The sequence below is a fragment of the Diorhabda sublineata genome, chromosome 2 (assembly GCF_026230105.1).
Source record: "Diorhabda sublineata isolate icDioSubl1.1 chromosome 2, icDioSubl1.1, whole genome shotgun sequence".
In the NCBI taxonomy this organism is placed as follows: Eukaryota; Metazoa; Arthropoda; class Insecta; order Coleoptera; family Chrysomelidae; genus Diorhabda; species Diorhabda sublineata.
The window spans coordinates 37,935,402-37,953,654 of record NC_079475.1 but is presented as its reverse complement, the minus strand read 5'-3'; the positions used below and the strand labels follow the sequence as shown (position 1 = coordinate 37,953,654).

The window sequence follows — 18,253 nt, the reverse complement described above, 5'->3', positions numbered from 1 at the left end:
TTCCTAAAGATAATGGACACAGGTAATTTCATAAAGAAACATTACAATTGTAATAAATGTTATCCTGCATATGCATTATCATTATGAATTTATTTCGATGTAATGGGTTTTTCCCTTTTAATGGCATTTAAACTAGAAAGAACAACCACAAACTATAGAATAATGACAGCCTGTAGTTCTTTTCAATTTTAAATAATTTGAAAATAATAGCGAAAAATTAAAAACATACATTTTAGAAACGTTGTTCTGGATTTTTTATAATTTAATTTTTGATAAAAGGTCAAAATTTTATCGCTAAAAGTAATTTTCTAATGAAAAATTCATTCTCATCCCTCTGAATAGACTTCCGAGCGTAAAATTAGTTATTTGACAAGTTTCTTGAATTTTTTTCGGTTGTAACGTAGTTTGCTTGAATAAAAAGAAGTTTCTGTAGTTGAAAGTTTATTAAAAGTTTACGTTACTATGATTTTCGTTGAAAGAAAAACGATTTTAATGCCTTCAGTAGCTAGTATTCCCTCCTCTAACAGTGATAACAGCTTGCAAAGCATACTTTGGATCACATTCTGTCTCATTTCTGCCCCAATATGTCGCGAGCCTCTTTAGAATTTCTGGAGGCTGGCACATGTCTCCATAAACACCTCCCTGTCACATCCAAAATGTGTTCAATGGAATTTAAGTCTGGACCGCGAGCAGGCCAAACAAAATGCGTGATTAGAATAAAATACTCTTTCCATATTATCCGAGCAATGTGGGGCCTTGCATTATAATGGATAGAGGTTATGTCATCTCCAAGAATAACCATGAATTGTACAACATGGTCTCTTAGAACCTCTATTAGGTAGCTGTGCACGGTCAACGTCCCGTTCCCGACAAAGACTAACTCCGTGCGAGAAAAGATACGCCTCCCCATACCATAACTGATCCTCCACCAAATTGAAGTTGCTCGGTAATACATTCTTGAGCATATTTTTAGCTTTGTCGTCGCCACTCGTTTTTCTGAATCCGTAAAACAGAAACTGTCGTGGCCGTTCGTTTTCTCAAAACTAACTGTTGTAGTTCTGCTTTGTCCTGAACTGTACCGCGGACATACTCGTTGCATTCTTGAGAGACTTCACCACCAACGTTTTTCGCTGTTGCCCGCGGCCATCTTCTAGAGCCGCGACAATTCTTGCCGCAATACAATTTGCAATAGACGTACAAAACGACACAAACAAAAAATTTGCCGATAATGGTTTTTAGGAATTTAGGCGAGGGGTCCTTTTTTTGTCAAACCCTTATCAAAACAACAAAAACTTTTTGCTTATTCAAGCAATCAATTAGGAAACTATGTTATTGCCTAAAAAAAGCCTTGTTACTCTATTAAAACTGAAAATTTTATCATTTTTGTTTTATTTTTCAGTATTGAAAGCGGTTGGGACAACCCCTTCCGACCAGGAGGCGATCTCAGTCGAGAAGCCGACGAAATAGTAGAACTAATCAAAGGCGGTAAACCGATAACGCCAACGCCAGGTCAACAACCGCCTCCTATCCCGAACTCCGATTCCACAGACCATACTCAATTAACGAATAACGTCCAGGAACCGATCACCGAGTCTCCTAAGAAAATCGCCTCGCTCCAAGCGGCGGCAACGACGCCCGTTACGCCTAAAAGCGCTAACGGTACCACCCCGAAGAATAATAGCACCACTCCAGGTACTGTGGAAGTTCAAAGAGTGACTGTTAAACCAGACGGCGACGCGTCCCAAGTCGAACACATCACTATCAAAAAGAAACAAAAGTGTGCGTGTTGTGTCATACAATAAATTTTAGATTTATATTTAGGAATAGTTTCTGTTACTATTGTAACTCATTCATGAGGACGGTGGTGTGAAAAGGATCGATATTGAGGTTACGAGGTACCGTGGTATCTGTGATAAGGTAGCTGACGTTATTATGTGAACGGAATGGTAATGGTAGCTTGTGATTTTTTTCTAGAAAAAATATTTAATATGAGTTCAAATTAACAGCAAATTTATGATAGGGTATATCCAGAAAGTATTGCGTCAAGGCCATCGCGATTTCCATGCGGAAAGGCTCTAACGGGGATAACCGTCGAGGGCCCTCTTGGTCGGGCCGGCCCGAATATGACTCTGATCTAATTTGTGGTCAGATAGGAAGCCGAGCTTCCAGGAATCCTTCATATCTGGCTTGACCCTTTGTTTGACTATTCCGTAACATCTTGTGCCATTTGTCCGACTGGGATTTCGAGAGATAATCCCTAAATGCCTCTTCAAGATTTGCAAATTTCTCCATCGGTGTTGTCTGGAGTCTCACACAAATCTTGTTCCACTACTGGATCGTTTTTATCCATCCTGACTTTGGTCGCGCTTCAATAGAGACGTGCAATGATTCAAGCATCCTGTCCTGTGGCTTGGTCCGCTGCCCCCAGTCGATTCGGAAAAGATGGCACGCATTACTTTCCGGACATACCCTGTATATACGTGTTAGTAAATGTGAAGGGCAAAAACAAATCCTAAAGGTATTCATCTCATAGCTTTTGTGTATTGTATTCAGCTTGTGGTCTTTTTAGTACTTTAAGTTTGAAATTGCAATGAAAATTGCAGTTTTTCTCTTAATATTACTAATTGTATTTTTGAAGAAAAAAACTCTATGTGAAGTAATAGAAGAACATCCATTTATCTATAAAAAATAACGATTTTCATTGTCCAAACCACCCATCAGCTGCTTTGAAATTAAAAACTGAATTAGGTATATTAGTTTGCCTGAAAAATGTGGCAACAATGGGAAACTTTTTCATTATTTATGTTATGAAACAAAGTAGGATTGATTATTAATGCGTAGTTTAGCATTTAGAACAATTTTTCATATCTATAATTTACAGTATTGCCTAAAATAAAAATATGCATATTTTTTGATAAAACTCGTATACTAGCAAAATATATCTGATATTTATGTTCCTCCTTACGAACCATGCAGAATTTTTTATATAAACAAATCTTTTTGTGTAACATTATTAATAAAAAAGTTTCTAATGGTTCACCCACCTTTTTAGACACACTGTATATACTGTTGTATCTGTTGAATTATATATAAAAAAATAGTAGATAATTAACGATACTCTCAAACAATTTAATCACAAGCTTATCGTAATCGCTTATAGGCACTTAAAGATTTTCATTCAAATTTTGAAAATGACTTTCTTTTATTTTCAAATGAGATTTTTGAAACAAATCAAATTAGTACAAAAATTATTGAACTTATCACAAAATATTTTATCAATACTGGAAAAAGTATGTTCTAAACGTATTAAAAATGAAATCTTAATCAAAATATTTGGTATATATGTTGTTATTTGAAAATACGGGGGTTTGACGTAACGTATCGATATCTCCCAGTATTTGAAAATACATATTACAACGTACAAATATACATGAAAGTTGCAAATTATATATTTTTACTCTAAGCAGTACTAAATTAGAAAGGAAGAAAAATGTACATAGATCTGAAAATGATAATTTTGACACGTCCTATTTATATTATAATGCAACCACAGACCTAATAACACAAGTGACCAAATATTCTATTATCCAATTATCCTTGTCAGCTTAGAATTGCTTTCCGATAACACTGCAAAATGCGTACCTTCGTAAGCCGCCAGTGGTCTCTGATTATCGACTAATTTTACCATAAATAAAACATTTTTTAGTTATTTTATAATACATTTGGTTTTTTTTAAATATTTCGATGATGCTAAGGTAATACTTGTATTGCCTAACCTTGACATTGAAAGTCAAACTATTGAACTAACGAGATTTATTTAAAAAAATCACAAGGATAATTGCATGATTAAAATTTATAGAAAATAAAAACACTACATATTATTTTTTATACTGAACACACCTTTATACCAACACTACATCAACACTCACAATTACACTGTTTGAACAAATTATCGTTATGAAGTTAAACCTTCAATTTCTGAAGACGCTAAACTAGTACTAATAGTTAAACCGAAATGTAAGGCAACAGAATATTTCAATAATAATAACAAAGAAAATGGCCCGCCACTGATGATAAACAATTTTGTTTTCTAGACATGAAATGTAACCACACTTACCTGCGAAAAGTTAAATCTACATATAAATTATACATTTCCACTAATTTCACTATCACGAACCATAATTGTTTGATAATTGATGTTTTTTTCAAGAAAAATCACACATATAACCTAATAATTATAAATTATAAATTCAAAGTTTCTGGAAGACAAGAAATAAATTCATTCATTATTATGTATCCAGCCATCTCTTAGCGTAAAATTGTCAACAGTGTTGCCATGCTTCTTTTTATCTCATACGAATAATTAATAAAATGAAATTATTATTTTATAATAAACAGTTTGATTTTAATATTGAACAATTTAATATAAAATTGAATTAAATCAGTATTTTCCATTAGTTAATTGCTATTGATACTAAATTGCTCCTATTTTATTTTTTCTCGAGAAACTTATACTGTTTGTAAATTTGGCTACACTGTGGCTACAATTTTTATAGCATAGAAAATGGCTCCTTCTAGAAATGTAAACAATTTGCTCTTTTGTGTTACTAGGTGTGTGACTGCAACATATTTTATCTTTATGCATTATTTTAAGGTATTTTATCACAGATATACTTATAAGTGATATTTAATAGTGATCATTTCGATCTTTTTTTCAACACTTTTAATAATATTATGCTTTGAAAAGATAATAGAGGAGCAGACTAAATCTACTGTTGCTTTTTTGTAACAAGTGCAGGATAAAAAAGTCAACTAGACTGAATTTTTCGAAAAAAAAAAACAAATGAATGTAAGATATATGTATAACGTGAATAATCAGTTCATCGATTACCAATTTTATGTATTTTGACGAATATTTTTATAGACTATAATTTTTTTTAATTAATCTTCAAGGTACAAAAAATTGTATAAACAAATTTCAAATGTAAATAAAATCATTATTTATTATTGACGCCACTGCAATAAGAATCAACTAACATAGTAGTCCTCAATACATAGGAAAACTTTTATGCATTTCGATGAATTTCCACTTGCCCTAATTGCTTTGTTTACTTTACAGACTCAATTAGGTTTTTTATATTGTGGTAATTTTTCATGTACTTCATGCTGAATTAACTTTGTGTCTTCCAAAAGACCAAGAACATTATACCTACATGGACTGTTATGAGCTACCACAACCTGGATCTGCTTTTTGCCCACTTTCTAGCAAACTTCAGAATTTCTAACATTGATCACTATTCTATTAGTTGATTCTCATTACACAACTGAAGATTCCCTATCAGCAGGTTTCCAAAACAAAAAGACATTGACACAATCTTGGTTATTAATCCTATGGTGTCATCAATAATCCATATATAGATATCATTATTTTAAAACCCCATTTGATTCTTAGTAATAAGTCAAATCATATCTCAAATATGTGGATAATTTTTCTGTTAGATACTGCTTTGAAGTAAAACTGCTTTAAAAGAAACAAGGAAAGAATGTTGAATCAATCAAAAAGTAAATTAAAACATTTTTATTCACCTGTTTCCGAACGAAAAAATATTAAAAAAAAATTCAATATAAGTACAATAGATTAAATAGTTTTCGTGTGAATGTTATTTTTGTTACAAAATTGGAACCTGTTTGATGTGGTATGATGTACCTTAAAAAATATCAACATGTATATGTTAGAAAAGAAAATAAAATAGTTGTATTGATCCCATTCTGCTTTTTATCAAAAAATAGGTAGCTTGTCTGGCATCTAAATACGAACCTAACCTTGTATAACATTTAATATACAGTATACCTCTTCAAAAAATTTTATTTAAAAATTCAACTTAGGAAAAATTTGTAACATGTTACGTTTTTCTTCAAACGTTTTGAATATTCCTTTCTTCACGTATTATGGCACAGTAGTCACTTATTCTAACCTCGAAATTGATTCGAATTCTTCTTCTACCTATCTACAATACAAATAAAAGGAAATTTTTGGTGGTTTTATTCTTTATATTCGCCAGTAAGTTATTCCTTGCTTATTTATCATTTTGTTCACAAAAATATTGATTTCCTTTTTGTTTTAAGCAAATTTTGTATTAAATTTCCCCGTAAATTCGTATTTCCTATTTATTTGATAGATGATAGAATAGAACAGATTCCTATCTGGTTACATTTGGAAAAAATATAAGTTCTTTTTTTTTGATATTAGAGTTGAGGTTGACTTGTTGGTTCAATAAACAACAACAAAATGTTTGAAGAAAAACTTAAAAAGCCGTAATCATTAAAAATTGTGGTATTTATACTGTGTGTTGAATGTTATCAAAATTTTATTGTTATTAGTTTTTTAGAATTACTTTTTTAATATTCGACTATGAATTTAACTCATTTGATTTCTTTTTCTTGCATTTCCTATTTTAACACCAACTTTATTTGATATGTGTATTATTGTAATTTTATATTTATGATAAATTTAATGTTGACAATGTATACTTTTTATAATTGTATAAAACAACACTTACTGTATCATCATTTTGCTAAATATACAGTGTTACAAAAAAGCGTAGCTATATAAACATATTACAGTCTACCTTTACTAATTTTAAAAACTATGTAAATTACAATTTTAATATATTATATTTACACATAAAAAACTGTTTATTTTAAAAATTTCGAGTTGATTTTGATTCAAAAGAAATTTCAATAACATACGTGGGTGAATAAAACAAACTTTGACCAAAACAAAACAACTGAATTTCATATAGTGACTTTTTATATATATCAAAGAGTATAAAAATCAAATAATTTTATGTATACCTTCTAAACAGAGTGTCCTGGACCTAGTGGTGGTTGAATCATAAAAAATCAAAATTATGTTAGTACCTCTTCTTCCTTTTTGTATTATGAGCCTCCAAAGTTTGAATTCTGTTTTTTTAGTACTACAGAAGGATATTCATTTGTAAACTTTATATTTATTCGACTTTTTTAAAGAAATTCTAATACTTTCATTTGTCGGAAGGTAATTTACGTAAAAGCATTTTTTCTGGCAAAGCTATATCCACTTGGACATGTATTTTAGGCTTGAATTGCAATGCTTGCTACTATTATCAGTAAGAAGTTCAATTTCATTTAGGTCATCATTGTTTAGTAAGAAGCCATTAATTCCAGCCTCAGAAAAGCCCCTATCAACGAAAAAAACTAAAGGAATCTCATCTTCGTTTTCAAAGTCATCGTCTGTATATTCTTCATTGTTTAACTGAGGCCATAAGGGAGTCCAACATTTTTTTATTAGATTCGAATTGAACTTTGCCAATCTTCAGCCAATGAACAGCTTTTTCATGGTGGTTTCTTAAGGACATCTGATACAGTACATTCAGATTTCAATTCCTATTGTACAAAAACTTGAGGCAACAATTTTTCTCATAATTCACCTTCATTATTTGAATAACGTTTTGGTCCATTGGCTGGTTAAGTCAAGAGTCAAAATATAACCTGATACAGGCTGTTCCATAAACAATGAATCTTTACGTGTGATCTCGCATATCTCAGGAATAGTCAATGTTTCCTTTTATTTGACGTCGTAGCCATGATGTAAAAACACAAATAACTAATGATTATGAGACCTACTCGACATTCGGTAAGTAACTGGCGTGACAACGCAGAGATTGAGAGATAGATTCGATGGATAATTTTTGGTTGGCCCTGATATAGGAGTTGCTCCTCTGCAGGGCTGGGGTTGTGATGATTGCATTATCGTTGGTTGAAAAGGAGGAGAAACGGACGACCAATTGCCAGGACAAGGCGAAAAGAGAGCGGCTAAGTAAAAACGGTCCACCTCAGTTTGTTTTGTAAGTTTTTTTTTTGTTTTGGTTCAGTTTTGATTTTCTATTTGTTTTTTTTTACTTTAAATTAGGGGTGGATGGGTATGTATATGATGTATATGCACAATTTAAAAGTACTAACATCATTTTATAAGCTTCAGACTTATTTTTCATTAGTATTTTTGTGAAAATAGAAGATTTTCTTCTAATACATTCTTTGGTCAGTGAATTTTCACAATTCTATTCATAACAATATGAAAATACATAATTATATAGTATTTTGGATATTCATATTGTAATTGTTGATAATAATCCAACCAGAAGACTCTTTTATACATAGAATTCAACTAAATTAGGAGCGAGTTACATTAAAGGATCAGTTTTAGAAAAAAGGGTAAGTTTACAGTATTTTGAAACACATTTTATTATCAAGAGAAAGAAGCTTATTTAAGGTATTAAAATTCATTTTACTACCAACGTCGCGACGTATTATGTATATTATAATTCTAGGAGAGACATTCTGGTATTGAACCAGTCAGCCAGAATATAAAAGATAAAATTAAATTTTTTTTATTTAAGAAACTAGATTTGGATTCTTAGAAAAATATGGTCAATGGAATAGACCAGGAATAAGTGAGGTAACAAAACAAAAACTGAATTGAATTTAATGATTATTACAATATGGGAAAACACAAAAAAAAGCAAACCTCAAAATGAATGAGTATCATTAAAGTTATTAAAAGTGACTGGTTTCTACCGGAACTGTATGTATATAAGTATATATAAATATTTTCATATGAATGAAGGTTTATATTAATCAAAACAGTGGATTTTTCGCAATAACGTGGTATATTCTGTAGAAAAGATTCAATAATTTATTACGAAAATGTCTATTAATTGATAAGAACCATGTGTAACTTATTTTTACTCACATTTATTAAATGTGTAATCAATTATAATAAACCCAAGAAAATCTAAATGTCAAGTTATTAAACAAATTGAACAACATAGTGCCTCAACAATAATTTTCAATTGGCTAACAAAACCTCTAATTACTATAGAATTGGCAGTAATTGTATTAAAATGATACAAATCAATTTCTATTATAATAAAAACATTTGCATAACTTTGAGAATCTTAAATGCCTGCCAAAAATACAGATTGTAACCTTAAAAGCTAAATAACCAGTCATTAACCTATACAAATTGGTACGTTAGACAAAAAAGTCTTCCAAAAGTTTTTGCAACATATATTAAACGTTCATAATCAAAAAGGTATCATTTATCTTTGTAGAACATGTTTATATTAAAAAAAAAAACAGTTTGGATGCTACAAATTTTCAATTATTATGACAAACATTAAATCCTGGTAATATTTTAATTAATGAAATGTAAATAACACAACTTGAGACGTAATAAATATATCAATGACATTAGAGTAAGATTCAATGAAAATGCGGAATTTATACTAGTCTAATAGACATTTTTGATTAATTTCGTATAGTATAGTTATATTGTTAAATTAAGTTGTACATGGGAGTGTATGTTAAAAAAATGTGTTTACAGTATAAGTTGAAAAAAAAATACTTTTCGACATATTAATATCCGTATCTGAATGGTTTTATTCAAAAATCTATCATATGTACTGTTTTGGTTCAAACTACAATCTTTTCACGAATAAATTAAAAATCTATCTGTTTAAATTGAAAATACAATAGTTTAGAGTTATTGTGTTTAATTAGATTCTTGAGAATATATTCTACTACAATATTTTTAGTATAACCAATTATGTCTAAAAGTATTAAATACTTATAAAAAGTTTAGCACAAAAGATATTTGTATATCAAATTGTACAGCTTAATGTGCTTCATCAACATTATTTATTTTATATTGTACATTTGCATCATAATAAGCAATATAGGCTCTGAATCAAAATATCAAAATAATTTTTTTATCTGTATAATATGTATAATTAATGTTTTATTTGTATACCATGCCACATAGCATTTAATATAATTTGTGATGTTCACAATATCGTTGTTTTATTTCACCTAAAGATTTTCATTAAAATCAAAATTGTTTTAAGAATTAAAGTTTACTTAAATGATGGGTTGTAGTTTATTTTATCATTATTAAGGGCTTCTTTTAATTTAAAATGATATAGTGAAAGTTCTAGATATATTAGTAGTTCAATATTAAAGTACTCACCGAATTTACTAGCACAACTTTTAAGCTTCTTTTTAAAAATTTGAATTCAAACACAAAATGGCCGTTCAAATGTCAGTTCAATTGTTTATTTACAACAAGTTTTGTCTATAGCACCACCTATTATGATTATTTTCGTATAGTTTTGTGGTGTTTCCATAATTTTTCAAAATTTGTTCTGTAGTCTCAAGCTTTATTACACTAACATTAGCAAAAACCTCCAACAAAGTTTATTATACAGGTTTCTTACAGATGATCACAAAACAATGAATTTATATTTACATAGAACTAATTTGCCCCGTTAATTTAACCGTATTTGGATGCTTAGACACTTTACATTTGATTGGTAGGTGTCCCATGCATCCCAAGATACGATTTCGAAAAAAATATAAATTTCAGATGAAAAAATATTGCACAGTATTTTTCGTTGAGTAAATTATGGTATGCACTTTTCGGTGTCCAACGTTTGCGCCAACATTCATCTTCCAATGTAAGCTGAACATTAGTCGAAGGCTGGAACATTATCTAAAGAAATAAAAGCGTGGTAAACGGCATACTCCAGATATAAATTCTTTTAAAATCAACTGGCAACTTAGGTTTTCCATACAAAACACGCACCCTTCTCGTGTAAGAGGTCAAAAATTGTGTGTAGTATTGGTTTCAATGTTGGAAGAAAAACATTTATCGAATGACATGCGCACTACGACAACACGATGCATCACCTAACCTAACCAATGTTGGAAGCATTGGACGCATCGTATGGTACCGGCATTATACGCCAGTATAGTAGGTTCTTATGCGGATCACCATGTATATTCTCGTATCATAAATTTGCGTAAAAATTTGGTTAGGATGAGTGCATTAATTTTGCGGCTGGATGTTAGACTATATGATCAATGATTTACTTTTTCAGTAATTTTTGACAAAGAAAAAAGAAAACTGATATAAAAATATATTTATTACAATATTAGTTTAAATTGAAATACAAAATATAATTAATTAAAATAAAGTGTAATAATATGGCTATTATATATTAAAAATCAATACAATATGTATAAAGATTATTGAAGTTTCAAGCTTCTGTATATTATTAAAGGCACAAAATTCAACTTTTATTAATACAATTATCTTTTCACATAAATGATTTAATATTTATAACTATTTTGATTGGTTTGCAAATTTCCAAAATTGTATTGTTTCTGTAAACAATCAACATCTTTTGTATGGCTACCATTGTCGGGAACATCTGCACTCTGGTATCTATATCCCTCTTGTTCAGTATTAAATTGTTTAATAAAATTATTCGGATTTTGTGATAGATGTTGCAAATTGTTTTTTTGATTAATATTAGTAGCTACAGCTACCGATGGTGCTCCATATTGAGGTTCGGGGCTTAAATGAAATATGTCAGGTATAGAGGGTTTAGATAACGTATTCATAGTTTCTTGAGAAGAGATTTGTTTTTGGTCGATGTAATTCGCGTGTTTAGATGAATACGAATAAATATTATTTTGAGAAGTAATTGAAAACATGGGAACTTGTAGGGAACTAAATTCTCTATTTCCTTGAGACACAAATGAAGGTTGTTCTTGAACTGTTGTTTCATTGGATTGATAGTTTAAATTTTGGGTTGAATGTGTTGGGGGTGGTAATATTCCACCTTGTTTCACCATTTTTTCTCCACTTTTTTTACTCCCAGTATCAGATTTTTTTTTAGTTTCTTTTTTTACTTCATCCTCACTTTTGGATTTCCTACCATATGGTTTTTGACTTATAGATTTTTCCGTTGGTCCCTTTTTGAATTTTCTAACAGCGGTTACGTTGATTTGCAAGCATCTTGCTGTTAACTAAAAGAAACAAACTACTAATTTAATTACACACATCAATTTACTTACAGTATGAGGATTTTTACTAGGAAAATGTTTCTCAAAAAATTCGAATGCATTCTTAATGAAAATTTGTGCTATTTTATTTCCTTGTAGTATCAAGTACTTCCTATTGGGATCAATACAGCTCTGAAAGTACATAAAATTAAATAAGGAAACCGTCACAGGAGAATACAATAAAGTTGTACTTTTATTGAAGCAGCTGTAACTTTTCCGAATTCTATCATATGCTGTTCTAATGTTGCTTCTTTTGGAGGAGGATCCGATATATAACTCATTTTTTTATAAAAATAACACAATTATTTGTTCAACATAACCTATATTCACAACATTCATTTGATATATACATTTTCACTATTCAAATATAAATCAACAGGTATATCAACAGATTGTTACTTTTTAAGGACATTTAAAAGGTGCAATAGTGTTAATTAGTTCACTTTTCACTAAATTTGTAAATAATTAATGTTTATATCAAATTTTTATGGTTTAATAGCCAGAACATTTTCTCAAGCGACCTCTTACGATATCATTTTAATTTAAACTTGATTTGTTATTTTCTGTAATTTGTATAAGGCTGACATTTTATGATATTTTAAATTAAAACTAGAGGGCGCAATCAACTTAATTATATATAAAAATAAATTTAAATTAGATATATATTTATTTACACATTCAGAATAATTATAAATAAAAAAATTATACATAAGAAGAACATTTTTTTTCTTAATATTTATATCCACCTTGGTTATCTTGAACAGTTCCTTCATATTGTCCAGAAGGTCTTTTAGGTCCGTTTTTCTGTAAGCTGAAGTTATTCGCTGAAAATGTTATTCCTGAAGCTTCATAGTTAGGAGCAAATTTGTTTGATATTTCAGCTTCATTGTTTTGAGATGCAAAATAAGTGGAAGGTACATTGTTTTGTTGTGCAAATGGAGTAAATTGTTGTTCACCAACTTTAGTATTACCAGTTGTCGAATATTGGTAATCGTTGTTGTTTCGTCCAAAAGATATTTCAGGTTCATTCTTTTGTTGTCCTAAAGTGCGTGTATTATAATTATTACCATAATAACTAGATGGAGCTTCATTTTGAGATACAAAAGAAGTTGAAGGAACGTTGTTTTGTTGCCCAAATGGATTTAGTTGCTTGCTGTTTTGCTCAAAAGAGGTTTTAGGTCCATTATTTTGTTGTCCAAAAGGAAATAGTAATTGTTTGTTATATTGTTGGGTTCCTTTTTGCTCGAAAGGTGTAAGAGATTCGTAATTTTGCTGACCAAATGTATTCGACACTTCATTAATTGGAGAAATGACTTTATTTTGTTGTCCAAAACGAGAAATTTGATTATTTCCTTCAGCAGTAAAAGTACCTTGGTTAGAGAAATTATTGTTTCCTGTAGGTCCAGATTTTTGGTATCCATAAGCGTTAGGATCTTGTACTGAGTTCAATTGAGCGTTTTCTTTGTTTCCATTAGATTCATCATTGTATTCATCTCTATAGGAACCTTCGTTATATTCTCCTCGAGCTTCAGCAGCTTTATTTAGTTCAATAGACCTTGCAATAGCTTCAGGAATCTCAGGTACGTGGGATCCTCTAGGAACAAATCCGTTTGCATCGGCGGTATATTCCAAAGTAATTATTTCACCTTCTGGTGATGTATAAGAGAAGCTTCCTTGAGCAGATTTTCCGTTGTTCGTTTCAAAACCTTCTTCTTGAGCAGTAATACCATTTTCTGTGTCGTACAGATAACTGTAATGTCCATCACCAGCATCTGGGTTGATTTCTGATCTGATTATACCAATTGGAGCTAATCGAGGTCCGGTATTACCGGTAAATTGTCCATTGAAGACACCAGCTGGTTGACTCAAACCGTTAGTCGATGGTACTACAGTATAATCTTGTTTTTGATTAGGAAATTGTTCAAATGAGTTGGTGTTTTGTGGTTCAAATTTGGATCCTAAACTTTCGTCTTGTTTGTACCCATTGGAACTCAAACTGGGGCTTTGGGATTGTAAATTTTCTGTATTGAAACCAAATGGAGTAGAAATTTGTCCAGATTGTTCCGAAACAGTATTAGCGTTAGTCTGTCCAAATGTACCAGTTTGTTGTTTTTGAGGAAATTGTCCAAACGAATCCGTTGATTGTCCGGATACTTTGGAAGCTCCAAATTGATTTGCGGAATTCGGTAGTGCTGGTGGCTGGAATTGAATGTTGTCAGCTTCTGGTCTAGGAGGAAGGTACTGATTCAGTTTAGCTCCAAAAGCGGAGACAAACAGAAGTAATAGTATTATCATCTAAAAATAAAATGGAATACGATTATTATTATGAAAACTATTATATACAATCGTATTTTCAATAGCATTTCTTCACCAATGGATATTGTAACAAAAAAACCTTCTTACTTGTTTCATTTCTCTTGTTATGAGTTGAGGAGAAGACGAAATGTTCTGATTGAACTGTCTTTTTAAATTTGTTTTTATAGGTCTTAACGAAATATGATATTCTCCCACTATTTTTTCAATATTAACCATCATCTTAATATACTCATGATTACAATAGTCAAGGCGATTGTTAATGAGGACGAAATGGACCATTTACTTGTTTTTTTTTTCGGCTTGTTCATTCCACCAATGTAGGTATAGATATAAAAAAAATCATAACGCAAGTATGGTTGGACCGATTTTATTGATCTCAGATTTATCGGATTCAACCTTAAAAGATATCGAAATACATAAAAAATATTGAACTCGGGTTTAGGTTCGTGGATAAAATTGCACACGTTAATTTTACACTTAAAACTTCATTATACCATTCACTTTAAGTATTCAATAAACAACTAAATCTTAAATATGCCTTTATATTAACCCTATAACACAGAAAATCATGTCTAGTTACTTCTTCTAGAAATATCTGCAGCTTTGTTCATGATTACCCAATAATAGACAGTTTCCATTACATTAAATTGTAACCGGCGCCGTTAGATGGCGTATGGCTTGGTTTCGGTTACGTCATAGTTTCCACTTCCACTAATTACCACACTACAAACATTGCAATAACTAATATTACACTAAGATATCACGTTACTGCGAGCTCCTGCCTTATATTTAACTGTAGAATATTGTAGAAACTCACGTCTAGTTACAGTTAACTTCTTTTTTCAGAAATATCGGGGACGTAGTTCACGTCTAGTCAATAATAGATGGAGCACTCGCTTTCATAACATTAAATTGTGACCGTCACCGTTAGATGGCGTGTGGCTTGGTACCAGTCACTCCATAGTGTCAACTATTATTTTCAACCATTATTTTAAGTTATAATCGGTGCTGACAGATGGCGTGCAGCTGTCTACCCGTTATCAATAATATGCTGACAGAAATATAGAAAACATTTGGCGGTATTTTTGAATTTTGACAAGTAATGACAGTTCTTACTTTTGTCAATTGATTGATGCTGACAATTCGATTGAAATTCATTAATATTTTTCAACCGGGTTGGTATGATGACTTACTTTTTTATTTTCAACTAAATTCAGTTAAGTTTTTAAAAATTTTCTTATTTGAAAAATTCGATATAAATCCAATACGGAGGGTGGAGAGAAGAAGTTCAATCTCTGTATATGAAAAGTGTCTGTCAAAATGTGTTAAATCAGGGTAGATTCAGGGTAAATTTTAAAGGAAGCGCCAAATATTATTTACGTCCTGGACAACTTTTAATACTGAATTATAATATTGAATTTTTTAACTCTACATTCTGGAAGGTTTTTGAACTGTTATTTATCGTATACAGCTTCTCCTTCTTTCTACCCTCTATAAAATCCAAATCTATTTTATATTTTTGACGGTTTTTTTGTTATTTCATCAATTTCTTCTACATTTTTCATAGAATTAAATCTTTTTTTTTCACATCTATTTTTTGGTGGAATTATATTCGGTGGAACAGTAGGAATCACGATTGTATTTATGCTACTTGAATGATGTACTCGCGTATGATGAATATCCAGATTGCTTATTAAAGTTTATTGTACGAATATCTCGTGGTATTTTAAATTATACTACACTACATATTAAAAAACCTCCGTTCACTATCGACATCAATAGACAATTATTTTTTAAAATTAATCAAACAAATTTATAATTGACGACATGATTAAATCATCAATGGTGGAATAATAGTTTACTTTTTTCAGTGTAAGTTTTTGAAAAACGAGAATGTGAAAATTAGAATCATAAATAGAGAAAAACTCTTTTTTATCAAGCCTTCTCTTGGAAAACTCCTTCGCGTCTTCGTTTGCTTCGCTGCAAGCTAGGCATTCCGGAGAATCAAGCCTTCTTTTGGAGAAACTCCTTCTCGGTTTTGATATGGTGTATATTCCAATTGTTGTTTCTTGTTGGGCAATAGATGCACTTCCCTTGGCCCTTTTTTTTCTTCGTCATTATAGGGAACATAGTCTGACACCTCGTGAACGTCCTACTTCGATTTTCGCGTCGCAGATCCCGGAGAACTTTGGTGGTGGAAGTTGTCGTTGCATTCCATTTGTCTTCAGAGCTAAGCGTTGCCTCGACCAAGGTCTCGAGGCTTATGCCTCGATTCAGCGTGATTTCCAGCTCATGTCTCAAATATTGGACACGCCTTCACGTCTTCGTTTGCTCCGCTGCAAGCTAGGCATTCCGGAGAATCAAGCCTTCTTTTGGAGAAACTCCTTCTCGGTTTTGATATGGTGTATATTCCAATTGTTGTTTCTTGTTGGGCAATAGATGCACTTCCCTTGGCCCTTTTTTTTCTTCGTCATTATAGGGAACATAGTCTGACACCTCGTGAACGTCCTACTTCGATTTTCGCGTCGCAGATCCCGGAGAACTTTGGTGGTGGAAGTTGTCGTTGCATTCCATTTGTCTTCAGAGCTAAGCGTTGCCTCGACCAAGGTCTCGAGGCTTATGCCTCGATTCAGCGTGATTTCCAGCTCATGTCTCAAATATTGGACACGCCTTCGCGTCTTCGTTTGCTCCGCTGCAAGCTAGGCATTCCGGAGAATCAAGCCTTCTTTTGGAGAAACTCCTCCTCGGTTTTGATATGGTGTACATTCCAATTGTTGTTTCTTGTTGGGCAATAGATGCACTTCCCTTGGCCCTTTTTTTTCTTCGTCATTATAGGGAACATAGTTTGACACCTCGTGAACGTCCTACTTCGATTTTCGCGTCGCAGATCCCGGAAAACTTTGGTGGTGGAAGTTGTCGTTGCATTCCATTTGTCTTCAGAGCTAAGCGTTGCCTCGACCAAGGTCTCGAGGCTTATGCCTCGATTCAGCGTGATTTCCAGCTCATGTCTCAAATATTGGACACGCCTTCGCGTCTTCGTTTGCTCCGCTGCAAGCTAGGCATTCCGGAGAATCAAGCCTTCTTTTGGAGAAACTCCTTCTCGGTTTTGATATGGTGTATATTCCAATTGTTGTTTCTTGTTGGGCAATAGATGCACTTCCCTTGGCCCTTTTTTTTCTTCGTCATTATAGGGAACATAGTTTGACACCTCGTGAACGTCCTACTTCGATTTTCGCGTCGCAGATCCCGGAGAACTTTGGTGGTGGAAGTTGTCGTTGCATTCCATTTGTCTTCAGAGCTAAGCGTTGCCTCGACCAAGGTCTCGAGGCTTATGCCTCGATTCAGCGTGATTTCCAGCTCATGTCTCAAATATTGGACATGCCTTCGCGTCTTCGTTTGCTCCGCTGCAAGCTAGGCATTCCGGAGAATCAAGCCTTCTTTTGGAGAAACTCCTCCTCGGTTTTGATATGGTGTACATTCCAATTGTTGTTTCTTGTTGGGCAATAGATGCACTTCCCTTTGCCCTTTTTTTTCTTCGTCATTATAGGGAACATAGTTTGACACCTCGTGAACGTCCTACTTCGATTTTCGCGTCGCAGATCCCGGAAAACTTTGGTGGTGGAAGTTGTCGTTGCATTCCATTTGTCTTCAGAGCTAAGCGTTGCCTCGACCAAGGTCTCGAGGCTTATGCCTCGATTCAGCGTGATTTCCAGCTCATGTCTCAAATATTGGACACGCCTTCGCGTCTTCGTTTGCTCCGCTGCAAGCTAGGCATTCCGGAGAATCAAGCCTTCTTTTGGAGAAACTCCTTCTCGGTTTTGATATGGTGTATATTCCAATTGTTGTTTCTTGTTGGGCAATAGATGCACTTCCCTTGGCCCTTTTTTTTCTTCGTCATTATAGGGAACATAGTTTGACACCTCGTGAACGTCCTACTTCGATTTTCGCGTCGCAGATCCCGGAGAACTTTGGTGGTGGAAGTTGTCGTTGC

The 18,253-nt window shown here is 32.3% G+C and overlaps 4 protein-coding genes across 4 annotated transcripts in view; 1 reads left to right on the top strand and 3 right to left on the bottom strand.

Annotated features, from left to right (window-relative positions):
• LOC130452744 (uncharacterized) overlaps nt 1–9,884 on the top strand; it is a 111,132-nt gene extending 101,248 nt beyond the window's left edge. The window contains exon 5 of the mRNA XM_056792161.1: nt 1,400–9,884. Within this exon, the coding sequence (XP_056648139.1) occupies nt 1,400–1,802 (403 nt within the window). The 3' untranslated portion in view covers nt 1,803–9,884. The remainder of the gene's footprint in view (nt 1–1,399) is intronic.
• Nucleotides 1–10,159, bottom strand: part of LOC130452739 (uncharacterized) — a 34,152-nt gene extending 23,993 nt beyond the window's left edge. Inside the window, exon 1 of the mRNA XM_056792156.1 lies at nt 10,067–10,159. The gene's annotated coding sequence lies outside the window, so the exon portion shown is untranslated. The remainder of the gene's footprint in view (nt 1–10,066) is intronic.
• Nucleotides 10,160–11,003: 844 nt separating this feature from the next.
• Nucleotides 11,004–12,464, bottom strand: LOC130452746 (uncharacterized). The gene is made up of 3 exons (XM_056792163.1): nt 12,138–12,464; nt 11,959–12,078; nt 11,004–11,910 (listed from the first exon to the last, which is right to left on the bottom strand). The coding sequence occupies exons 1-3, from the start codon at nt 12,225–12,227 to the stop codon at nt 11,209–11,211; spliced, it is 912 nt and encodes a 303-aa protein (XP_056648141.1). The 5' UTR covers nt 12,228–12,464; the 3' UTR covers nt 11,004–11,208.
• Nucleotides 12,465–12,594: 130 nt separating this feature from the next.
• LOC130452738 (uncharacterized) lies at nt 12,595–14,399 on the bottom strand. Its single transcript, XM_056792155.1, has 2 exons — nt 14,350–14,399; nt 12,595–14,241 (listed from the first exon to the last, which is right to left on the bottom strand). The coding sequence occupies exons 1-2, from the start codon at nt 14,356–14,358 to the stop codon at nt 12,676–12,678; spliced, it is 1,575 nt and encodes a 524-aa protein (XP_056648133.1). The 5' UTR covers nt 14,359–14,399; the 3' UTR covers nt 12,595–12,675.
• Between the last annotated feature and the right edge of the window lie 3,854 nt (nt 14,400–18,253).